The 26,403-nt window shown below is 41.0% G+C and overlaps 2 protein-coding genes across 2 annotated transcripts; both read left to right on the top strand.

Moving 5' to 3' along the window:
- Window positions 1–1,111: 1,111 nt before the first annotated feature.
- LOC103040645 (acidic mammalian chitinase) lies at window positions 1,112–8,204 on the top strand. The gene is made up of 12 exons (XM_007228562.4): window positions 1,112–1,171; window positions 1,734–1,802; window positions 1,949–1,975; window positions 2,129–2,336; window positions 3,455–3,511; window positions 4,567–4,732; window positions 4,839–4,963; window positions 5,851–5,974; window positions 6,069–6,251; window positions 6,353–6,469; window positions 7,626–7,758; window positions 7,901–8,204. The coding sequence occupies exons 2-12, from the start codon at window positions 1,778–1,780 to the stop codon at window positions 8,149–8,151; spliced, it is 1,416 nt and encodes a 471-aa protein (XP_007228624.3). The 5' UTR covers window positions 1,112–1,171; window positions 1,734–1,777; the 3' UTR covers window positions 8,152–8,204.
- A 4,756-nt stretch (window positions 8,205–12,960) lies between these two features.
- On the top strand, window positions 12,961–20,838 carry LOC103040327 (acidic mammalian chitinase). Its single transcript, XM_007228561.4, has 12 exons — window positions 12,961–13,014; window positions 13,218–13,256; window positions 13,353–13,379; window positions 14,797–15,001; window positions 15,106–15,162; window positions 16,281–16,446; window positions 17,608–17,732; window positions 17,826–17,949; window positions 19,109–19,291; window positions 19,684–19,800; window positions 19,891–20,023; window positions 20,197–20,838. The coding sequence occupies exons 2-12, from the start codon at window positions 13,232–13,234 to the stop codon at window positions 20,388–20,390; spliced, it is 1,356 nt and encodes a 451-aa protein (XP_007228623.3). The 5' UTR covers window positions 12,961–13,014; window positions 13,218–13,231; the 3' UTR covers window positions 20,391–20,838.
- Window positions 20,839–26,403: the final 5,565 nt, after the last annotated feature.

Raw genomic sequence — 26,403 nt, 5'->3', positions numbered from 1 at the left:
TACTGCTGGAGCAGCATTAGCATTAGCTGCCTACCACGCTATGTACTAGCTCTTTTGCTGTTCAAAGGTGAGCATGTGGGACTCTAGCCTGCTGCTAACCCCGACTAGCATTAGCATTACCCGCTAACCGCAGGGCTAGCTCTTTCCCTGTTTAGATATGAGTTTATCAGGCTGTAGCCTGCACATTTACAGACACACTCAGCCTCAATGTAGTGCTGTTGGGTGGCAATAGCTAATGCTGCTGCTCCCAGCCTTAGTGGAAATCAGGAAATCTAAGCTTATTCACCCACATAAACAGTTTTCAGGAGAGAAATCTGTGTAGATTAACATCCATCAAGCTGCTGATGCTCAGAGGGAGCACGATTTGCTCTGCTACCTCTGGTTGGGGCATCACTAGTGATAGGGGGAGTCCTAATGAGCGGGTTGGGTAATTGGCCGTGTAAATTGGGGAGAAAATGGGAAAAATTAGAAATAAAATTATAAAAAAAAGAATGTGTTTTTTTTAAGAATTACAGTTCTGTTTACTTAGCTTAGCTTTACTTAACTTAGTTACTAACATTTCATATATGCAGCTAAAACAGGAAGTCTAGTGTATTTAAACATTTTCAACATTATTATTTTAATATAACCTTATAGTCATTGTGGTTTTTAGAAAGATGTGTTTTGGGGTAGTGCACTATAGGATCCTGTGAGGCAGCCTAAGCTTTTATACTCAGTGGTATTTTTTCTTACATTATTTTTACTTTTATGCTTTAAGTAGTTTTAAAACCAGTACTTTTACACTCTTACCTAAAAAGTAAAAAGCTTGAGTTGATACTTCAACTTCTACAGAATCATTTTAAACCCTAGCATCTATTCTTCTACCTGAGTAATAAATGTAAATACTTTTCACACCTTTATTAACCATACATACATTGTATTATTTTTCATGTGGTTTCATTTATTTGTGTTAATGAACCCCATTAGAAAAGTTCAAAGGTGATCCAGAACTGTACACTTTGCCATCTCGGTATCACTCTGAGTCATTTCGGTCCACAGTTTAGGACAGATATGGTATCTCTGGATGTCCTAATAAATTTTCCATCGCTTATCTGATCAGACAAGACCCATCCGGCTGCTTATTTAAACCCAGCTGTTTAGAGGCATGCTGGTCGTTCTCGCAGCACCCAAGGTAAGTGCACTGTAAACAATGCTGGCATTTTTACAGTAAATGTTTACCATAAAATACTGTATTTAGAATTTAATAGAAATTATTGTATTTCTTGTAACCATTTACCTTGAATAACAATAATTGTATTATAATTTACTATAGTAAAATTATAATACAATTAATTATAATGTAATTAAAATTAGTTTAGAAACATACTAATTACTGTAATTCAACTTTTACTGTACTCTTTCTATAAACATATTGATTACATTTGGTTTTATTGTAGAAATATGTACTGTTTTATTCACAGATATTAATTATTTATAAAATGTTTATGTCAATATACTGTCAATTTAGGCCAATTGTACTTTATTATTTTTTCTTTCTTTTTACTTTATTTTATTTTCTTTTGTTATGATAAGGTACCAGTAACTGCACATTTTGTACTGTCAAGTTTAGTTGATAAAAATATATAGCAATATACTTACTACTCATACTGTATATTCATCTACTCTTTAGTATTAAAGAAAAATAATAAAGTTTGCTATTTATTTTTCTTTATTTGAAAAAAAAAAAAAACCAGAAGAAAAACAACTGAAAAGACGAGACTGCTCCATCACCATCAACATGGGCAGGCTTACTCTTCTAGCAGGTATTAAAAAGTTTTCATATTCTGCATATTCATTTCATCTTCAGGTCTAGTCCTTAGTTTATTATCTTATATTTTATCTTGTATTAATTCATCTTTGCCATTTACTCTTTTATTGACCTTAATTTCAAACATCCGGCTTTTTTCAGGCTTGTGCTTGGTGCTGTGCCACTTCGGTGAGTCATAGATACGTTTATAATTGGTTTATAATGAGTGTGTGTGTGTGTGTGTGTTTTTATAGCGTTTACAGTGTCCAATTTAATCCGCAGTAAAGCTGTAATCTATAATTTAATTGACTATGTGCCTCTGTGTTGTGTCTTTTTATTTAGCTACATCATCCAAGCAAATGGGCTGCTATTTCACCAACTGGTCCCAGTATAGACCTGGTATTGGGAAGTATATGCCCGCTAATGTGGACCCGTTCCTCTGCACACATCTGTTCTATGCCTTCGCCATGATCAACCATGCCAACGAGCTGATCACGTACGAGTGGAATGATGAGACCCTCTACCAGTCTTTCAATGCCCTGAAGAACAGGTATGAATGCATTTGAAGTTAAGAGGGTACCATTATTAATTACAATAATAATAATAATTTTTGTGCCTTTTTTTTAACAGTGACTAATATCAAATGATTTAGTACCTTACACATAATTGTTTAAATTTTTAACATGCTTTAACTTTAGCTCTGGTGTTTCTCACTTCCAGGCAGTGGTGTATTTATACTTTATTTATACTGAGACTAAATTACGCACAGCTGGAATCTATTAACTAATTAAGTGACTTCTGAAGGCAGTTGAATGCACTGGGTTTTATTTAGGGCTTTCAGAGTAAAGGGGGCTGAATACTTTTGCACGTCACACATTCTTTTTAGATTTTTATTTGATAAAAACTTTGAAAACCATGTATCATTGTCATTCCACTTCACAATTATGCAATACTTTGTGTTTGTCTATCACTTAAAATCTATGAAAAATACATTTAAGTTGGTGGTTGTAAGGTGACAAAATGTGAAAAAGTTCAAAGGGTATGAATACTTTTGCAAGCCACTGTAGTTGCTTAGTGGTTACTTGGCAGTTGCTTTGATGTAAGGGGGTTGCTAAGGTGTGACAGATGGTTGCCATGGCATCCCAGGGGGTTGCTAAGGTCTAATAGATGATTGCCATGGCGTCCCAGGGGGTTGCTAAGGTCTAATAGATGGTTGCCATGGTCTCCCAGGGGGTTGCTAAGGTCTGAGAGATGGTTGTCATGGTGTGTCCCTGGGGGGTTGCTAAGGTGTGTTTGGTACAGGAGTAGATTACCGTGATTATAATTTCCTTATTTACATTAGTTGTAGTTTATGGTGTTAAATAATATTAATACTCTTTAGCACTTTTGTGATTTTACACTTATTTATATCAGAAATCAAGTGCAGAAATTAATAATTATAATAACATATTACTTTTTAATATATATTTTTTTTCTGACCATCAAAATTGTAAGCAAACATAAAAAAAATGTATAAAAAAAATACTACAGTCAATTCTGTGTGTTTAGAATCTAGATATGGACACATAATAGAGATTAAATTTACAAGATTTTACCATTTTTTGGAGATAAATATTTAGCCAGAACACAATAGGAGCAGAGTAACCAATATTTCCTTATTCCCTGCAGCAATCCCGCTCTCAAAACTCTTCTGGCTGTTGGCGGATGGAATTTTGGCTCAACCCAGTGAGTATTTGGCACCTACACCAGATTTCATCCTTCAGTACTGGATAGTAGATGATAAAGCAGATTCAGACAATTGTGACTCTCTTGCAATTTATTCCTTTAACATCATTAACAAGAAAAAGGAATGAAATTTTTATTTTTATTATAGTTTATTTTTTTAGGGCATTAGTAAACATGATTCGTTTTTCTAAAATGATTAGTTTCTAAAATATGCTCCTCTATAAAAAAAAATAGTGTATGTTTTAGAAAGTTACATAAATTAATTCATCAAAACCTATGAAAATATAATACGCAAAATATTATATTTATCATTGTGTGTGAAGTGATTTATAGGTGAGAGATGAAAAGGCATGTTACAACTGAAAGACATAATGACCTCTAGACTAATTTATTAGCCTAACAAACCTCTGCTGATTGGTTGAGATGGTTGACTGCAATAAGTTTGATAAGTTCAATAAGTTCAACACCCTATCCACTACGATATAGTGACTTAAAGTGGCAGTGCGTATAATTTTGTTTCTAAACTGAAAGCAGAAGCATTTCTGAGTGGAAAAGTAATAAAATGTTGTGTTTAATGGTACCAGTGTGCTGGAACGATCATCCCTGCTAAGCCTAATATATTAATTCTAAAAAATGGGGTGTCAGGTTGCTTTTCGGGTTGAGTTCTTTTGGCTACGTCGTCACGCGTCTTTACATCACACATACAGCCTCTAAAAGAGAATCCGGCTCAGTTTTACTGAACTCGAGCGGCTGGTGGAGCAATGGAGACTTCAGAAGGGGAAACTCAGAGCTAAGTAGCTCATTCACTCATAGTAAAAACAAAGTGTGTAGTTAAAGCTTTTTGACTGAACATAACCTGGAACCAGATTCATCCGGTCTGAAAGGAGACTGCAGCACACCAACCCAGTTTTAAATGATTCTTCCGTATGCACGGTGCCATTACCCATTCTAACCAAAGAGGGCCCTAAATCCCAAAATTACAGACATCATCTTTAAATATGTCCTCAAAACAAAATGGATGAGCAGAAATTTAATTATTTCAAAATCTGCCTCAGGTTCTCCATCACCGTATCAAATGCTGCCAACCGTCAGAAGTTCATCGAGTCCTCCATCTCATTCCTGAGAACTCATGGATTTGATGGTATGGATCTGGACTGGGAATATCCTGGATCCAGAGGCAGCCCTCCTGAGGACAAGCAGAGATTCACCCTGCTGTGCAAGGTAGACCAGTGACTCCATTGGCCAAATCCATTAAAGCCTTAATTAACTACTGTAAATTAATTAATTTCTAAGTATCTAATAATTGTTCTCTGTTCGATTTATTAAGGAACTGCTGGAAGCTTATGAGGCTGAGGCAAATGCTACAGGACAGCCTAGACTCCTGCTGTCTGCTGCAGTATCAGCTGGCAAAGGAACCATCGATGCTGGATATGAAATCGCCGAAATTGCCAAGTAAGTGTGAAGTCAGAAGGACAAAAGTATTGGGACACCTGTGTATTCATTGTTTCTTCTTCCTCCAATATAAAGGGTATTCAGAGGTTCATGTTTATTTGCTCCAGAGAGTCCTATTCTATGGTCAACAGAAGTTAGAAAAGCTGTGTTAATTGTGCATTTGCACAATTGTGTCAGCAATAGGTGGACCTTACATTAAAGACCTTTATATCTTTAATGTAATGCCACAAGACATAACTCAGTAAAAAAGTGGAGCATATAAGTTTAATCGTGTTAATGTAATGATGGTACAATACGTGTAATTGTAGTGCTGGGTATCATACAGGTTCATCCAGTTTAATTTCCCCTCCAGTATGCATTTTTTAGCTCAAATGCTCGTCTCTCGCTCTGTCCTACCTGGAGAAATATTATGTGATATGAGAACAGCACTTTGTCTGAGGAGCTCCTGCTGCTGTTCCTCACTCTATGAGTGTTTTATCTAAGTAAAATAGAAAAACAACAGCAAATAGCCGAAGCTTTCGCTTTTATTCACTCAAAAGAGGAATGGAATTATGAAAATATGCAATCATTCTACATCTAAGAAAAAAAGCTTTGCCCAGAATCTTGAGAAGTCTTGAGCACAGAATAGTTTTTTTCAGCACAAAAGATAAAACTCTCTTTATTTATCATATTATTATTATGTGGGGCAAAGTAATCCCTATACTAATCAAATCCTTCATTTTAAAGCCTTAATATTTGATATTGCATGTACTTCTAACACTACTACTACTAGGGGTGACTGACTTTTGTATCCAATAGCTGCCTAAATCACTTTACCAGGACATATACTGTAAATACACAGTAGAAAACAGTTGTGCATTAATCGTTTCTATTTTCTATAAATCTAGGTATCTGGATTTCATCAACGTGATGACATATGACTTCCACGGAACCTGGGAAAGATTCACCGGCCACAACAGCCCCCTGTACCAGGGATCTAAAGACGAGGGAGATCTCATCTATTTCAACACTGTAAGTCCTTTCACTTCTAAACTGAGCTGATATGCACTGAAATACAGATGGTTCTTACCTTCTGATCTCTAAACGAGGACTGCTCCATGTTCAGGACTACGCCATGAGGTACTGGAGGGACAACGGCACCCCAGTGGAGAAGCTGAGAATGGGATTTGCCACCTACGGCCGTACCTTCCGCCTCACCTCTGCTGAAGATGGAGTTGGAGCTCCAGCCAGTGGACCCGCTTCTGCTGGAACCTACACCCGCGAGGCAGGATTCTGGTCCTACTATGAGGTAGGACTATCTGAATAAAAAAAACACGAACACAAAAAAAAATGAATGGTAAGCCAAAATGTTCAGTTTATTTATTGTAACAAATACATTTTGTCCCCTAGATCTGTGGCTTCCTCGAAGGAACAAAAATTCAGTGGATTGACGATCAGAGAGTGCCCTACGCCACCAAGAACAGCGAATGGGTTGGCTTTGACACCAAAGAAAGCTTTGAGACCAAGGTATGTTTCAGTAGAGAATTCTGTAAAAAAGTGGATTTTTTAAGTATCTTGAAAATGTTGGTAAAAAGTAATAATTGGCAGTAAACAGTAGTATTTTTTGGCAGCAGGGGTACCAAAAAAAATGTCTGTAAAACTGTAAAAAAAGGGTCATTTTTGTCAGCAACGTTCCTAGAAAATGTCAGTATAAAAGTATACATTTATTGGCAGAAGGGGTGACAAAAAGTTCTGTAAAAAGTGCATTTTCTTGGCAGCAAAGATGCTAGAAAATGACAGTAAAAGTGTTATTTAGAATTTTTGAAAGCAGGGGTGCAAGAAAAGGTCTGAAAAATGTTGTATTTTTGGTAGCAGGGTGCCAGAAAAGGTATGTAAAAAGTTACTTTTTTAACAGCAAAGTTGCAAAAAAATGTTGGTAGAAATTCTGGTAAAAATGAGTATTTTTTGGCAGCAGGGATGTGAGAAAAAGGTCTGTAAAAAAAAGTTTTTTTTTTTTTTTTGCACACCGTGTCTAAAACAATTTAGGTAAAAATATTATCTTTTTGGCAGCAGGGTTGCCAGAAAAATATCTGTGAAAAGTAGTAATTTTTGGCAACAAGGTTGCCAGAGAACTGGCAGTAATCAGAAGGGTTTTTTTTGAAGCAAGGTGCCAGAAAAATAGCAGTAAGCAGGGGAACCAGATAAAGGTTTGTAAAAAAGTTTTTTTTGCAGCAAATATGCTAGACAACTTCAATAAAGGTGGTTTTGCTGGTAAGAATTTGTATTTTTGACAGCAGGGGTGTCAGAAAAAAGTCTGTAAAAACGTTTTTTTTTTTTGCCAGCAAAGTGTCTAGAAAATGTCTAGTAATTTTTGGCATCAGAGTTTCCAGTAAATGTCAGTAAAAAGTAGCACTTGCTTGGCAGCAGGGGTGCCATATCATGTCTGAAATAAGTAGTATTTATTGTGGCAGGGTTCCAGAAAATGTCAGCAAAAACAAAAATAATTTTTCTGGGGTGCCAGAAAAAGTCTGTAAAATGTGGAATATGGAATATATGGAATATGGAATATGTGGAATATATGGAATATGGCAGCAAGGGAGCTAAAATAAGCATATTTTTGTCAGAAAAAAGATACAGACTAAAGGCAGAAACCTCACTCTACCCTTTCTCTCAATGATCACAGGTCCAATATCTGAAAGACAACAAGTTCGGAGGAGCTTTTGTTTGGGCTCTGGATCTGGATGACTTTGCTGGACAGTTCTGCGGACAAGGAAACCATCCTCTGATGGGTCATCTGCACAACCTCCTGGATATTGGTAAATTTACATATATTCATATGTATAAATATAGATATTTTGAGATTGTTTTTAATTGGTATATATATGAGTAAAATACACATGTAATACAGCATTGCTCTTTTTCTAATATCTCAAACCATTGTTTTTTCTTTGTTTTCAGTGGTGCCTCCGAGGCCATCCACCACCACCCCTAAACCTGGTGCCTCAACGATTCCAGTAACAACCACCCCCACCACCACTACCCACAAGCCCGGCCCAGGCTTCTGCAATGGAAAGCCCGATGGATTGTACCCTCATGAAGACCCCAACCAATTTTATGACTGTGTGGCTGGAGAAACTATTGTGAGGAATTGTGGACCGGGAACAGTGTTTAATGATGACTGTAAGTGCTGTGCCTGGACAAAACATTAAAACCCAATAAACGGGCATGGTGCATTCATAGCATTCCATGCATGACACTGTGATTCTGTTTGTTTGTTTGTGTTGGACGTCTTTATATTTACCTCATTCATCCAGAATGTTTTAGATCTGTTTGTTTTGTCAGGAATAAATAAGCTAAAATTGCAGCTGGTTATATACAGCTTTTTGCTTTATGAAATTTGTTAGCATAGGATATCAAGTCAGCAAGTCAGGTATAATATTTTTTAATACAGTATATGTTGAGAAAAAAAACAATATATTTCCTGGGAGAATGTTAAAATTCACATATATGTTCTAGAACATATATGCTATATGTCAGTTATCAAAACTGCATAATGCTGTTTTGTTTCATGTTGCATGTGTACCGGTACGTATACACAGATATAGTGACAGTAAAAGCCTCTTGCCTTGACCTGAAATGCTGTATGTATTTGATTACATTAAAGGTAGTATAGTCTCTGTATATATATATATATATATATATATATATATATATATATATATATATGTGTGTGAAGAAAACATATCAAAAACTTAGTAAACAAAACAAAAAGGGTTAAACAAACCAGAATATATGTTTTATATTTTTGATTATTCAAAGCTTTCAGTTAACAGCTGTGCTGAAGTCGCACTAGATTATTAGGCGCACCATCAATAAACATCTATTTTCTGGCCTATTACACCAGATTATAAGACGCATTATGCGACACTAGTAAGAAACAGGGGTGTTGCCATGTTTCCCTTCTAATTCAGCAGGTCAGACCTGTAAAGGTAAGCTAAGTTAGGTAAACAAAACTGTAAAACTGTAAAAAAAAAAAAAAAAAAATATGAGCACTGGATATTAATCTATACAGATTTTTCTCCTTAAAAACTGTTTATTCGTCTATTTATAAAGCGCTTCTGTTTATTTACAATAGGTTTAGATTTGTAGATCTAAGGCTGGCCGCAGTTAGCGGCTAATGCTGCCCGACAGCTCTACACTGAGGAACCCTAAATGTTTCAGTAAGCCAGGGTAATATTAGCTAGCAGTTCGTCCTACTTAGCTTGTTTAACACGGTAAACACACAGACCACAGTCTAAAAATATAATATAATCTGAATGGTGAAAGAGCTAGACCAGGGGTCACTAATAGGCGGACCGCGATCCGGGTCCGGACCCAGACGTTGTCCAATGCGGACCCAAACCGATAAACTACAGAGAGGGATTTAATTTTGAAGCGGCGTAACTTTTCTTGTTCGCACTGCAGCGACGCGGCATTGCTCCCAATCGCTTTCTCCGCCTTTCTCTCGCCGCTTTGGGGCGTGTCTCCTGAAAGAGCAAGCAGTTTATCTGCCACCAGCAAGAATGTGTACACAGGAAATTTGCCAGTGTTAAATCAACACTGTCAGTGTTAAATTAATACTGAGAGTGTAAAGTTTAACACTAATAAGTGTTGATTTAACACTAACAGTGTTGATTTAACACTGGCAAATGTATGAACGAGACGCTGTTCTTTTTTATCGGCCGGTGAACCCTGCTAAAACATCCAGCTTAGAACCAGCTGCTCCTCCGTCTCTGTTATCTTACAAAGGGGTATTTTAAAGCGAGAAAAAAGAACTGGCAATAGAACATTTATAGAACTGTTACAGTTTTGTTAATAATTCATTTCACTGTCCTATAGTGAACAGGTTGAAAATCAGAATAAAATAAGTCTATAACCGACGGCCCACCTGTTTACAACTTAAAAGCGTCAAGGCCCCCTAATAATAATAATAATAATAATAAGAAGAAGAAGAAGAAGAAGAAGAATATCTAAAATAAACTCTTGCTACCATAACTTTACCCTAAACTGGGATTTAGGCTTTCCAAATATAGTACATGAACTTTTTATTGAACACATGCTCTAATATTGTGCTTCTTTTGTATTTTTACCTTTAAATATACACATAAGAGTAGCACGGTTTGACAGCACAACTCAACAGACTCGCCGTGTGGGCGTATCCGGTTGAGAAACCCTGCTATAACCACATGAGCATTTTAATAACACATCTCCTCAATAATTGTTGTATGTTTTATAATCAAGCCTGTATTAAACAAGGACTTTGCACATTACTAATTTCAAAGGTCTAATATAAATGGCTGCGTGTTAAATAGGTGATGCTGATATTGTTTGTGCCAAGGCTTTTATTAAAGCGTAAATTAAGAGTCCATGCTCTGCCAACAATGAGATTGGAGTTCGACACATGCAAACAACCAATTCAAAGATTTCCACACACAGAGTTAAAATGTGTGTGTATATATGCTTGTTTAGTTAAGCGAGGTTTAGGTTCCACTGGTGTTATAAATAAAACTTGGATAAAGCCAGGATTAATAGGTCAATTTTTGGTATAGCAAACATTTTATAATCTCATTTAGATTTTCTTTCACATAGTTTTGGGAAAGTAACAGGCTGCAAGTTAAAACCAAGAAAATAATGCATACAAATATACAAAAATATGCACTGCACAATAAATTAACACTCTCTAGAGTTAAAAAGAATAATTAAATTAACACTTAGAAGAGATTTTGAGATGTATTCTACTTATGAGAGGTACATAGTGTAAATACTGTATATGACTCCATAAAGTGTTTAATTTACTCTACAAAGTTAACTCTAATGGTAGAGGTATTTTAATACTGTAAACATTGGGACCATTTGTAATCAGGTTGATGATCATTAACTCAGCTCCAAAAAAAACGAAAGTATTATATGGGTCTCCATCATTCCAGAAAACACAGTTCCCCCACTGCTCCAAAACTGGGGGCTTTATAAAGCTTTAGCCCATGTCTGGCATTAGGCACAGTGCCAATAGATCATGTTCATCTGTTTATCTGCTCCAGAATGTTGTATTCAATTAGCTTAATTTTTTTACAAGACTTTTTAAATAAAAGAATATTTTGTTAAAACACATTTAATTTATTGTCAACACAATAAAAATAAAAATGTTGTTTAAAAATACAGCTCTGGAAAAAATGAAAGAACGCTTAAAAATTATGAGTTTTCTTTGATTTTACCATCTTGAACACCTCTGGAAAATAATCCACTGAACTGCTTAAAATTTTGTACCAGGAGTGGCATAAAGTTATCCAAAAGCAGTGTGTAAGACTGGTGGAGGAGAACATGTCAAGATGCATGAAAACTGTGATTAAAAACCAGGGTTATTCCACCAAATATTGATTTCTGAACTCTTAAAACTTTATGAATATGAACTTGTTTTCTTTGTATTATTTAAGGTCTAGAAGCTCTGCATCTTTTTGTTATTTCAGCCATTTCTCATTTTCTGCAAATAAATGCTCTAAATGACAATATTTTTATTTGGAATTTGGGAGAAATGTTGTCTGTAGTTTATAGAATAAAACAGCAATGTTCATTTTACTCACACTTATACCTAGAAATGGCAAAATCAGAGAAACTGATTCAGAAACTGATTTGGTCTGTATATTTCAACTTTTGAACCCTCTGTAACATCTTTTTAATCTTTAATCTGTGTTAAATAAAACAGCACAACTACTATACATTCTTATCAATAACAGTTTAGCATCATTTGCTGAGACCCACAGGGTTCTATCACAGGCTCAGTGTAAAACTGAGAATTATAATAATTGAGGTGAATAACTAAAGGGTTGGCCCATGTACAGAGTTTAAAGAGTTAACAGTTTGAATAGCAGTTCTTTACAGCTCTGTAAACACAGTCAGTAAGTGTGCAACATGATCAAGGTACAGTTGAGCGAGGCTTTGAAGATTAATACTGCTAATTTCAAAGGTCTCTGCAGATAATAAATCTGTGCAATAAATATAGAAGATAATAAATCACTTGATTTCAAAGATTCCCACGTCTCCAGCCTTAGACTTTTGGTTAAATTGTGTTTCAAATTAATCAAAGTCAATCAATCAAATCTCTGCTTCTGAAGCAAACTTCACTGTTTGGGTCTAAATCCAGCTGCGCGATACTCAATTGACCACTTGCACTATAAATCGGTAAAATAGGGCCATATATATTGTCATCAATTTATATTTATCTGTATATAGAGCCTACAATCTGACATAAGTATTTGAATCTACATTTTGAATATAGCACCTATAGCATTTTGAATATAGGTGAATATATACACCTGTTTTTAATCAGTTTGAAATATGTAATGGTGCAATTTATACATTAGAAATTTAATAATGCTTCTTTTATGTGTGTGATGGAAAAACCCATTAGATTGCAAAATGTCCTGTTGAAAAAAGAAGACATTTCAAAATAACATAAGATTTAAACAAATTGAGATCCATACATTTTTTAATATATATGAATAAATGGATCTAAATGTTATTCATCTGAAAACTTATTGATCTACATTTTTTTTATTTAAAAATGTATTTTTTAACAGTAAATTTTACCACCACACAAAACACAAAAATGCACAAAATCCAATTTACCCAGAAGTATATGGTGGCAGACTTCATGGATCATGGAAATCTGATGATTTATTGTCCTCTATATAGAATTATACTGAATGTAGATTCAGTATTAGAAACATATTTAATTACATTTAAGTGTTTACTGTATATAAGCTCTAAGACAATCACATGATCTGTTCATCCTATTGAATAATACATTTTGCCGAAACTATTGTTGGCACATTAGAAGCTCAGACAACCAGTAAATGGTTAATTTATTTGAAACAGATATCTTATCTTCTTTTACTGAACCTGTCTTTATTATTTAGCAGCTTTCCTCTTCCTTATCTAGAGGTTTTGTTGGGATTGGTTAGATAACTGTTGGTCAGATGGATATAAAGACCAGAAGAACAGCTGATTATTGATCTTCAGCTTCTCCAGTATCAAAGGTAAGTTGCCGTACAGTAGGCACAGGGACCTAATCAATTAATTTTATTTTGCACATGTTGGCATAAATGGGAAAATAACTGTTGAAACCATGAAAATATAATGAAAATTAAATTTCAATTGAATTTTAAAACAGAAACATGATTGGTGGGTTTATTATGATACACTTTAAACAATGACCAATAATGTTTTTTTCCGATCCTAGATCTAATTGTTAAAATGACCAGACTCACAATCCTTGCAGGTAAACAACATTATCATTTTTTGTTGTTGTTTGTTTAGAAATCATTATACATTTAGGTTACCAAATTTACTTACGACTTGAATCTTTCCTCTGTAGGCCTGTGCCTGGTGCTGTGCCATTTTGGTAAGTTTTATGAACTTATAATTAAATAATTATAGATAATATAATTGACAAATACACTGGAAAAATCTTGTATGCATCAGTAAATATAATGCTAAAGTTAACTGTGCAAGATTTAAATTACACAATTTAGGAATTGACTGTATTTGTATCATTTCGGAGTGGAAATGCATGACAAACTCAAGCTGGTTAAGCTGGTGAGGCTGTTTGTCCAGATGGCATGATGGTTTAACTGGTTTATGTGGTCTACAAGCACAATTAAACTGACCATGCTAGACAACCAGTATAACCAAGGCAATCAATTCAAACGAAAAATACTGTACAATATGCTGGTCAAGAGCTGGTCCACCAACCAGTTTACAGCCAAATTCTCTCACCAAGAGGTACACTGTCCAAAGGAATTAGTACCTCCTGCAAGTTTAGGAGTTTAGTAGTAGTTTACTTCACTGCTATTTGCAAATGAATAGTGATGGAGTGATTGGTCAGTTCTAGCTTTGAAGGTCTCCGTCCAATAAAATCTACTTTTTCTTGTTCGTTGTAAAATACTACAGGTCCCTCTAAGTTGTATATTCATGCTGCATATTTAACTGTTCTTCAGACTCCCATGTCTGCAGTAACTAGTAAAAAAAAAAATCCTCAGAAATATGAGTTGATCAGAGAGACGTTAGGGTGTATACGTCAACCAGTGAGTTTATGGCCTTGCCCACCTCAGCTCAGGACTGCCCAAAGGCGGCATTGAACCTGGGCTACAGCATTGGGAGCTATAGCTAAGGAGGAGCTAACAGCTCTGTTTACTCAGTTTACAGCTTCTGTTTAGATCAGCTAGTTAGCGTTAGCCATCTTGTGTAAGTGACTGTATTTTAAAATCGTATCTCCAGTTAATTCCGCGTTTTACTGAGACCTTATGATATAGAGTGGACTCTGGGGCTTCGCTGTGGTGAAACTGCCCAAGCATCGAATCACCAAGTCTGAGGTAAGAGTTTAGTAGCGTTAGCCTTAGGTTATTTGTGCTGCCGCGGATTTAGCAACTTGAGTCTGACGTTAAGTGAAGAGTAAGGGTTAACTTTACCTAGGACTCAGTGCTATATTTTTATAACTAAGGCTGTATCGCTGAAAACATTTTGTTCTTTGAGTTTTAGAGCTGTAAATTTGATTGTGGGGGGAAGGCAGGGCTGTTAGCCAATCAGAGGCGATATATTTGCATGTTTGAATATTTATAAGTCTTTCTTCAGAGACCTCTAATTCAGTGATCTAAAGCAGGGCTAAATAGAAACACCTGAGCACTTTTTTCTCAAAAAACGGCTCACATGGCATTCATTCATACTAGAGACCACGACTAGACATTTTAAAATGAATGAAAAAAACGATTAAATAACACTTTTATTTAAAACTCATGAGCATTTTGCAATTCTGTTTGCAGGCTCAACACAAGAACTGGGCTGCTATTTCACCAACTGGTCCCAGTACAGACCAGGCGTTGCGAAGTATATGCCTTCAAATGTGGACCCTTTCCTCTGCACCCATCTGTTCTACGCTTTCGCCCTCATTGACAACGCCAACGAGCTGGTCACCTCCGAGTGGAATGATGAGACTTTCTATGCAGCTTTCAATTATCTGAAGAACAAGTACATCCAACATTATCTCTTACATTATCTTCCAAATAGCTTCTTATCATGGAAACATATAAAACTGAGATCTGAGCTGATAGATTGATGTCTTCCTCCTGAAGGAACCCAGCCCTGAAGACACTTTTGGCAGTTGGTGGATGGACCTTCGGCTCGACTCAGTGAGTTCAATCAATAGACTGTATATAGCTGGACAGAGCATCGTCTCTCAAAAGTGAAGCCACCACAGGTTGGGCGCCCCCTGCTGTACGGCTGCAGAAAGCTGTGTAACCCCACCCATCCCCATAGGTTTCAATGGCAAAACAGACAACTTTCAATCACGTTTTTTTCTAATATACTGTAATTCTACCTCCATTACTTAAGTGTAACAGCTAGTGTAACCTCTGCTTATATTGTCAAATTTTTATATCCCTACAGAATTCGTTTTTTAAAACGTTATTCAGCTCTATTCAAAAAAGGTGTGGTTTTTGTAAAAGGGCTGGTTATGGGCGGGACCAATAACAGACCGTCAGCTCCGCTCCGCCCCGCTCTGCAGTCTGTGACCGCGAGACAGCCCTCAGGGGCGGGGTTATTTAAATGAGTAGGTTGCTATCCACAGTCTTTCTCCCTCCTCTGGTCTCTACTGCGCAGAATCGGGTGGCAGGATCGCCAACATGGCAGAAGATTTTGGCTTAATTTTCATTGAATGTATGGGAACGGAGACACGGCGTCCATCTTTTTTTACAGTCTCTGGTTCAGTCACCTTGAGCTGTTTTTATAGGCTACTCAAAAAAAAAAAGCATCACTAATATATTATGAATTTCTACTGTAGAGCCTGCATACAGCATGAAAGTATTATAGACAAAATTGAGTTGGTTTCATTGCTATCTTACACCCTGTCAACATTCTATTTTCATGCGTTCTGCCTGCGTTGTTTAAATAGCAGCAACGCTTGTGTATATATCTACACTGATGGTTGTGATTTTCTCTGTAAAATCATCTTAAATTACAAAAATGACAAGTCTTTGAAATAAATTCCTGATAACTAAAATCTTTTTAGTTTTTTTTTATATTAGCCATTAGGGGAGATGTTTCACAAAAGCATAAAATACCAAATGTTTTATTTGATATAAAAATAGCAATGTTTTTGTAATTCCACACAAATTATTGTTTTTATGCTGATACTGTAGACACAAAACAGTGCAAACCAAAGGTCAAATGACTGGATGCCATTTCCTGCCAACTCTAAATTAAACTCTATTAAAAGCATGTTGAGAATATTGTTTATATCTTACTGCAGATTCTCCATCATGGTGTCCACTCCTGAAAACCGTCAGAAGTTCATCCAGTCCTCCATCACATTCCTGAGAACTCATGGATTTGATGGTCTGGATCTGGACTGGGAATATCCTGGAGCCAGAGGCAGCCCTCCTGAGGACAAGCAGAGATTCACCCTGCTGTGCAAGGTAGGTCTGTCCACGTTTTACTAGCAATCACCTTGCAACATCTTAGTAACCAACATCTAGGCATATAGTATAGTATAGAATAGTAACCTATACCACAGCAAACAAGCAAGTACCTAGCCATGCCTTAGAAAACAACAGCAAAATACAGCAGCAACACCTTAGCAAGAAGCTACCAAGACCTTAGCAACCTCCTGGTAAAACCTTAGGAACCACCTTGCTAGACCTTAGCGACCTAACACCTATAAACCAGCTACATCTTTGTAAGCACCTAGCCACCTTAGTAATCAACAGCTAAAGTAGAATAACACCTTAGCAAGCACCTAGCAACACCTTAGCAACCATCTAAGCTGGACTATAGCAACTGTTACGGCCTGGAAAGCCAGACCAGTAACATATGCTAGGACGACACCCGCTCACGCATTTTAAGCCCAGACCAAAGATGATACCAACCACAGAGATACAAGCCAAAATGATTTATTTAGAATAAATAGTAGCATTTACGTCAGGGATAAGCAATGCCTAAAATAACAAGCAAACAAAACTAACTTAGATATTTAAAGCTAACTTACCTAACAAAAAAAAGGAAACAAAAATACATAAATCTTCCCTCCCTCCCTAACTAACAAAACACAGGAGAAAAGAAACCCCCTCCCAAAGAAACAGGCCTTATCCCCTACAGTGCTACCTTGGCTTTTAGTATTATTTGAAGTGTATTTACAGAAGTATTATAATATAGTTAAATAACATGTGTCTACTTTAGTTATCTTAACAGCTCAGTTTTTACTCACAACAGCACAAACAATAAGTTAGAAAAACAGGTGGTTTGGTCTGGGCGGCGTGGTGGTTGAATGGGTCGGGTGTCGCGCTGCACTCCACGTCGGCCAGCGCTTTATTGTGACGCAGGACCAGGATCAATTAATCAGCTCCTCCCTCTCACAGGTAACCTGCAGGACTGATAGAAAGAGTGAAGGAGAGCGCAAGAGTGAGGTAGCTTGGAAAAGGGAAGGCAACAAAGAAAAATATAAACATCTCCCTCCGTAACAGCAACCATCACCTGTATCCAAGCAACACTGCTGGACTACAATCTGTAGCTTTGTTTGAAATGCCATTCTCATCATCATCTTTCTTGCTTTTTATGATCTTTGTCCATTTAATCTACAGGAAATGAAAGCAGCCTTTGTTGATGAGGGCAGAATTACTAAGCGTCCAAGGCTTATACTCAGTGCTGCGGTGCCAGCGGGCAAGAAAGACATCGACACTGGCTATGAAATCAGTGAGCTTGGCAAGTACGTCTGATCTCACACTTTATAAAATTTACCTCATCATAAATCACATTTTGTACAGATACAATACATTTCTATGTTACTGTTTATCTGTAGCTATCTGGATTTTGTCAATGTGATGACCTACGATTTCCACGGAGCCGCCGACAACTTTACAGGACACAACAGCCCCCTGTACCAGGGAGCTCAGGACCAGGGCGATCAAGTCTTTTTAAACACGGTAAAGAAATAGTTTTTTAAAAAGACCAAAAAATCCAGGCTTTAAAGGGGAACTCCAGTGTGAAATTGACCTGGGTGTAGTGAAACATGATAACACATATGAACGATTGTTGAATAGCCCACCTCCATTTGCCCCCAGCTTTCCGAAAAACTGCGCTTTTAGCCGATGCTCTCAACAAGCTTACAATGCTAGCGATAGGGGCATAGTGTTGCCCATCCATCTCCAGGCACCGCCATCTTAAAATTAAGTCACGAAAATTCAACTGATGAGCAAAAACAAATAGGTAGGATAGGGTAAGAGAGTACAGTTTTTTTTCTGAGGAAATGCATGAATATTAAAGAGATATTTTCAGCAACAGCTGAATTTCTTGCATCAGATGGCATTTTTTAGTAAGTAGAGCATTAAAGCTTTTAAGAACATTTTCCGCCTGTTTGAATCGGCGAAATCTGTTCAGAATTATGTTAATTAACATTGCAACACTGAAGAAGCATAGACCTATAATTTATTTGTTATTGTTTGAGTTTGATTTGTTATTTTGCTGTATTGTGATTATCATGCCATAGCTTTATATATAAAAATGAAAATTGCATTAAATGGTCACAGACCATTTTCTTGAGCCTGAGGAAAGTGGTGGGATATCGGGCATCAGGTCGGGCTCGGGCAGAAAATCTAAACCCTAGAACCCAGAGATCTATTTCCAGGTACTGTATGTAAGAACAGTACCTTTTAAAAGTTCTTAGTGTCTCGTTTTGTATGTCAGGGCCCTTGAAATTCTACCGGTGAAGTGTGGAGCTACCTTGAGCCAGCAACATTTTAGCACGCATCTAGTCAAACCTAAGCAATTAACATGTAAAGTATAGTAACATCGTAGCAGCCACCTAGCAAGACCTTAGCAACCACCAGGTACAACCTAGCAAGGAACTTGCAGCACCTTAGCAACCAGACACCTATACCACAGCAGCCTCTTAGCAAGCACTTAGCCACCCCTTAACAACCAACAGCTTAAATATAGCAACACTTTAGTACTGTTTTTAAATAAACTACTTGTGCACTATCAAATCATATCAGAATTCTACCAATGAAGTGTGGAGCTACTTTAAGTTTAACTATAACACCATAAAACTGTTCTTAAAGTATTTTTACGTGTTATCTTCTCTAGGACTACGCCATGAGGTACTGGAGGGACAATGGTATCCCTGTGGAGAAGCTGAGGATGGGATTTGCCACCTACGGCCGTACCTTCACCCTCTCTTCTGCAAATAATGGGGTTGGAGCTCCAACTAGTGGACCTGCTGCACCGGGAACCTACACCCAGGAAGCTGGATTCTGGTCCTACTATGAGGTACAAAGTTATATACATACATAAATGTAAATAGAAACAGAATGCAATGATTAGAAAATCTCCCGTAGTGTATTCACAATAGAACATACAACACATATCATATGTTGAAAGTGAGACATTTTACCTTTTTAAGAAAAATATTAATGTTGGGACATGGCAATAAAAGGCTGGAAATATAAGATTTGATTCTATAATAATAGATTCTTCTGTTATAGAATCTGGAGAAATTGCACAGGGTTTGTGTTTTTAATGAAATGGCAAAATGTCTTAAATTCTGAACTGATGTTTCTATGTTATATTTTGAATAAAACAAGACATTCAAAAGTTAATTGCAAAATTCTGTATTTGGAATTGGGGTTGAGCTTCACAATTTCTTTTGTTTGCTTTCTCAGATTTGTGGTTTCCTGGAAGGAACCAAAGTTGAGTGGATCACCGATCAGAGAGTGCCCTATGCCACCAAAGGGAACGAATGGGTCGGCTTTGACACAAAAGAAAGCTTTGAAATGAAGGTCACTATTGAGAAAAAAAACACCTCATACCCACAGGACTGGTTTTAAAAGAAATCTCTAACTTCTTTTCTTTTTTGCTTCTTCTCACAGGTCCAATATCTAAAAGAAAACAAATTCGGAGGAGCTTTCGTTTGGGCTCTGGATCTGGATGACTTTGCTGGACACTTCTGTGGACAAGGGAACCATCCTCTGATGGGTCATCTAAACAAGCTTCTGAATATTCGTAAGAAGGAAGGATAATTAGTATGATTATTTGTGTTCAAATAAAGACAGAAGTTCAAAACAGACATAGCCTGCAGATATTAATATTATATCAAAGTATGAACATGTATAGACTGCTCAATAAACTGTATATTTGAAGTTTTGTATATTTGTGTTTGCACTTTCCCCTTCCAGTAACAACCACCACCACCATCACTACTCACAAGAACGCTCCAGGCTTCTGCAATGGAAAGCCCGATGGACTGTACCCTCATGAAAACCCCAACCAATTTTATGACTGTGTGGCTGGAGAAACTACTGTGAGGAAATGTGGACCGGGAACAGTGTTTAATGATGACTGTAAGTGCTGTGCCTGGGCGAAACATTAAAACCCAATAAACGGGCATGGTGCATTCATAGCATTCCGTGCATGACACTGTGATTCTGTTTGTTTGTTAGTTTGTGTTGGACGTCTTTATATTTACCTCATTCATCCAGAATGTTTTAGATCTGTTTGTTTTGTCAGGAATAAATAAGCTAAAATTGCAGTTAGGTTATATACAGCATTTTGCTTTATGAAATTTGTTAGCATAGGATATCAAGTCAGTAAGTCAGGTATAGTATTTTTAATACAGTATATGTTGAATAAAAACCAATATAATTCCTCTGAGAATGTTAAAATATACATATATGTTCCATATTAAATCATACTTATAGAACATATATGCTATATGTCGGTTATTAAAACTGCATAATGCTGTTTTGTTTCATGTTGCATGTGTACCGGTACTTGTACACAAATGGAGTGACAATAAAAAGCCTCTTGCCTTGACCTGACATGCTGTATGTATCTCTCTATATAATGTATATATGTGAGAACTATGTTATCGACTTATCGTACGATAATTTTTTTTTATCGCGATAATTTAGCCGACGTCGATAACAGCCACGTGTTTCCGCGTGGATTTGTTTACATGAGAGAGGGAGTCCCGCTGTGCTGCTCTCTCGCCGGATCTGTCAGACAGCGACATCTATCGGTTAGGAACTGTAGTGCAGGCAGAGTTTATGCAGCAGTAAGAGTGAGCAGCGGCCACACACGCTCGCACGCGCGCTCACACAGCGGGGAGTGTGTGTGTGGGGAGATGTGTTAGCCAGCGAACGGATTCGAGGCTATTTGGACTTTCTCAAAACTAAACAGCTTTCGTTTAGGGACAGGCTGTGTTTTAAAACGGCATTCCTCAGCTCCGGTGTGAGAGTATTTTGTATTGAAAGCCAAATGAACGAGGAGAACCATCAACGCGAATCAGCAGCAGACATCCCAAGTTGCAAAAGTTGATTTCAGGGAGGTTACCCCCCCCCCAAAAAAAAAACCAAAAAAAAAACTTACTTTTATATTCATTAATTTTACCTTTTTTAAAATTAAATTTAGAGTATTCAGAGGTGAAATGAGTTTTATCTTTTTTCTTTTTGGAAGGCCCTGCCTCTGCTTTTCTTTTTTTATTTTGGAAAAAAAAAGCCTTTACTTGACAAAAAAATTACAGTTACAATATCACAAAAAAATGCACAACATCAAAAACATTTCATATTGTGGCGTGGAAGAGGAAGGAAGACCCGTGAGACTCCTTTATTGAACAGGCTTGCCACTCACTTAAAGCCTTTAACAAGACTAGGAGAGCTAAAACCATTCACCCCCAGAAGTCAAAATAGCCCAAAGGCCACCAACCCAGCTGTGTGTCTCCCAGATGGCAGATCCAGAGTGGTGCCCAACCTCTCTGCATAACCCCTCCCAAGGGAGATGCCCCACCCCTGTTATCCTCGCACGCAGGAGAACAGAAACATGCCTCAGGCAGCCACACACACAACCCAGAGCCGCCACATAGCCCCCCTCCCAAGGGTCAGCCGTCCCGGCGACCCCACCAACCCAACACAAACCCCGTGTACAACAGAACATTTTTTTTTTTTTTTTTTTACAATCAGTAGCAAACAAAGTCATTAAGGCGGGCGGGCGGCCTCCGTGCCCGCGGCAGCCTGGAGGGGCCAGGCACGGCACCGCCTGCCAGCGGCTCCGAAGAGCCAGAGTTCAGATCAGGCACGAGTGCAAGGCCGGCAGGTTCCGCACCACCGTCCACAGTGTCCGACAGTCTCGGCGTATAGGGGGCCAGCCTATCACGGTGCACAATCATAGTGCGTCTGCCCCACCGGATCTTATACACCACCTCCCCCAGCCTGGACAGCACCAAGCACGGACCGACCCAGGCCGACTGGAGCTTCGGGCACAGTCTCTTCTTCCGCTGAGGGTTATATAGCCAAACCCTCGCCCCCACCGCCAACGGGTCCCCAAAGCAGTGCGTGTCGTACGCACGCTTCTGCCCGGCAGCAGACTGGTTGGAGCACGCTAGACGGTGCGCTAATTCCAGCGAAGACATAAGGTCTGAGACGAAAGTGGGCGTGTCCGAAGCGTACCCGCCCCCGTCAGGAGGCGCCCCAAAAGCCAGGGAGACCGGCGTCCTCAGCTCGCGCCCGAACATAAGCAGAGCCGGCGTGAATCCCGTCGTCTCCTGCACAGCGGAGCGACAGGCCAGCAGCACTACCGGCAGGTGCCTGTTCCAGTCACGCTGGTTCTTGTCCGACACCATGGCCAACTGCGCCGCCAGCGTGCGGTTAAAACGTTCCACCAGTCCGTCACTCTGCGGATGAAGGGGCGTCATCCTGGTCTTATGGATTCCCAGGATGCGGCAGACCTCCGCCATGACCTCCGACTCGAAATTTCTCCCCTGGTCGCTGTGCAGTTCTTCCGGAACCCCGAATCTGCAAAAGAACTCCCGCACCAGGATATCCGCAGTAGTGACCGCCCCTTGGTCCGGCACCGCGTAGGCCTCTGGCCACTTCGTGAAATAATCCATCTCCACCAGAACAAAGCGATTTCCAGAGTCCATCACCGGAAAGGGGCCCAGCACGTCCACCCGCTCCATCGGGCTGCCGCACTGGTAAGGGTGAAGTGGTGCGCAGGGCGCCCTCGAGGGGCCCTTCTTGGCAGCGCACACGTCACAGCAGTGCACGAAGAGTTCCACGTCGGTTCTACATCCAGGCCAATAGAAGCGTTGCCTCAGGCGCTTCAGAGTGTTGGTGACACCAAAGTGCCCAGCCCCAGGTGACCCATGAACTCCCCGTAGGACCGATCCCCTAAGCGCCCGCAGTACCACCACCTGAAAAACGTGCCGCCCGTTCGCCGGATCCTCCCAGGTATGGCACAGCACGCCTTAGCAATCGGCCCCAGCGGCACCACCTCCCCCCATGATGGTGTGACGTTCGCGCTGAGCGCATGTACTGCCCACGATAATTCGCGATCCGCCCGTTGCGCATCACGGAGCTGCTCTACGGACACCTGAGCCACCCCGACAGCGCCAGTAACATCCCCGGAGATTGCAGCGCAGCGCGCAGTCTCACCAGATTTCTCCTCAGCACGAGCACAATGTTTGCAGTCGGCAGCCACACACAGCCGGTGTTACTGTGGCCACGGCCCGGGCGATGCACAACCTCAAAACGAAACTCCTGGAGTCTAGATAACCAGCGTGCGAGTTGGCCCTCGGGCTCGCGGAAACGCATGAGCCACTGTAGCGAGGCGTGGTCGGTGCGCAGCAGAAAGGGCACCCCATACACGTACGCTCGGAAATGTTTAAGGCTTTCGACCACTGCGAGTAGTTCCCGGCGCGTTACGCAATAGTTGCGCTCCGCCTTGTCCAGGCTGCGGCTATAGTACGCTATTACGCACTCGGAGCCGTCCTGAACCTGCGACAGGACTGTTCCGAGGCCGTGGTCGCTCGCATCAGTATCCACAATGAAACTCTCAGACACCTACGGATACGCTAGAATCGGAGCATTGCACAGGCGGCTTTTTAGCTCCTCGAATGCCTGCTCCGCCTCGTCAGACCAGTGGAATTTCACACTAGGTTTAGTCAGAGCATGAAGCGGCGCTGCCAAGTCCGCGAACCCCCTAATAAACCGCCTGTAATACGAGGCGAGCCCCACGAAGCTGCGAACCATTTTTGCGTCTCGCGGTGTGGGCCAGTCACGGACCGCCTCCGTCTTTTTGGGATCGGTTTCCACGCCAGCACCGCTCACTACGTGGCCCAGGAAGCTCACGAACTGCCTTAGCAGATTACACTTTGCCGGATTGAGCTTCAGGTTAGCCGCCTGAATCACGCCAAGCACCATTTCAAGGTTAGACAGTGTGGAGTCGAAGTCGGTTCCGTGCGCCAAGACATCATCCAAATAAACGACGCAGCACGACCGCGGAACCCCGCATAAAACACGCTCCATAAGACGCTCAAAAGTAGCCGGCGAGTTACACAATCCGAACGGAAGCACCGTGAAATGCCATAGGGCTGAGCCGAGCGAGAAAGCGGTTTTCTCCCTATCCCCCGCCGCGAGGGGCACCTGCCAATATCTGCTCCTCAGGTCTAACGAGCTGAACCAGGCTGAGCCAGACAGCTGGTCCAGCATATCATCGATCCTGGGGAGCGGGTAGGAGTCAAGCTTCGTGACAGAGCTAAGTCGCCGATAATCCACGCAAAAGCGCCAATTTCCATCCTTCTTTTTCGCAAGGACCACCGGGGCCAACCACGGGCTGCTCTAAGGCTCAATAATGCCCGTACTCGCCATCTCACGGACTAACTGCTCCGCCGCTACGCGCTTTGCTAACACCAGACGGTGCGGCCTCAGCCTGATGGGCTGGGCGTCACCCGTGTTTATCGAATGAACCGCAAAGTTAGTTTTAGTACACTCGCGCTCAGACACAGCGAAACTCGTGTGAAAACGGCCGATCAGTTCGCGCAAATGGAGTTGTTGGGGACCAGATAAACCCACACAACTGCGCTCCAGCATCTCCTCTATCGGATCTACACTCAACCCCGCATCCAGCGGACCCTCTACCGTATCACGCACCGAATCACACACATTCCCTCCCACCAGTTCACTTACCCCTAACTCGCCGCGTAGCACTATGGGGAGTCCAGTCACCAGCACCGAGCCCCGTGCACAGTCAATGATAGCTCTGACGCGTGAGAGCAGGTCCTTGCCCAGAATGCACGGGTCGTTGATGCGTCCTACCCAGAACTGTTGTTGAAAGGGCCCCTTGCCGACATCAATCGTCAACTCCGTTAATCCTAGGAGACCTATAGGCTCCCCAGTGACTGAAGAGAGAGCGATGCGCTGGCTGTTGTCAGTCACGAACTCGCCTGCTACCTCCGTCGCGAGCTCGGGCCGTATCAGTGAGACTGACGAGCCCATGTCCACCAGCGCGTTCACCGTCACTCCATTCAATGTGCATCTCAGGAAGTAGCCGCTGAGTCCGGCAGTTCCGGAAGCAGATCCTGAGGGTAAGCATAGCGTTCCTGGGGCCACCGTAACCCTCACTGGGTGGTCCCAGCTCCGTTTCCCGGCCGGCTGCAGTGCGCTCGCTTGTGGCCACGCCCCCCGCAGCGCCAGCACTCCAGTTGGGCATCAGACCGGCTCCGACCCCACCTCTGCGAATCACGGGCACCCGGCGACGCCCCCCACGGTCCAGGATGGCTTGAGAGGATGAGTTCGGACAGCTCCGCCACCTCCACCGCGTACTCCAGGGTCTGCGGGTCGGCCAGCCTCACGTGTTTGCGCAGCTCGCTCGACTCGAGGGCACGCAGAAAGTGAACCTCCTCTGGGCCGCTCGCAGAAACGTTGGGTAAGCTTGGCGGGTTAGCAGGGCCATCTCCGATGCCAGCACGCCCAGTGTCTCTCCCTGCTGTCGGCGTCTGTCCGCCACTAGCATTTTGGCGGCCGCCTCCGACGGTTGGCGGCTGAAACGTGTTCTCAGCGCCCGCGTCAGTTCAGGCAGCTCGCAGCGGCACTCGGCGGGGAGCTCGATCAGTACCCTCAGCGCGTCGCCCTGCAGCGCCAGGCAGAGGTTGGCTGTCGTCTCGGCGTCCGTCCAGCCCGCACCGCCCGCCACGATCTCAAGCTGAGCTTCGAAGGCTGTCCAGTCAGCGCTGCCGTCGTAGGGGGTAAGGCGGGGTTGAGCCGTCAAGCCCGCCATCCCGGAGGCTTGCGCCGCCATCATCGCGCCGTCCGTTCCGCGAGTCGGCGCCGCGTCGTCCTCTCCCCGGCCACGACCTCCGAACAGCCCGCTGGCGCCGTCAGGTCCGAGTCCACTCCGCTGGAGAGCCTTGCCTCTAGTCCGTTGGTCCGCTGTCTTCCTCCTCAGCCATTCGATTTCCCCTGCCAGCAGCTCAATATCTTCTAGCAGGGTCACTTCTGACACCAAATGTGGCGTGGAAGAGGAAGGAAGACCCGTGAGACTCATGCTGAATGCTCAACAGCTCCTTTATTGAACAGGCTTGCCACTCGCTTACAGTCTTTAACAAGACT

This window comes from Astyanax mexicanus, chromosome 24, assembly GCF_023375975.1.
Source record: "Astyanax mexicanus isolate ESR-SI-001 chromosome 24, AstMex3_surface, whole genome shotgun sequence".
NCBI classification, from domain to species: Eukaryota; Metazoa; Chordata; class Actinopteri; order Characiformes; family Acestrorhamphidae; genus Astyanax; species Astyanax mexicanus.
This window is presented reverse-complemented; position numbering and strand designations above follow the sequence as displayed.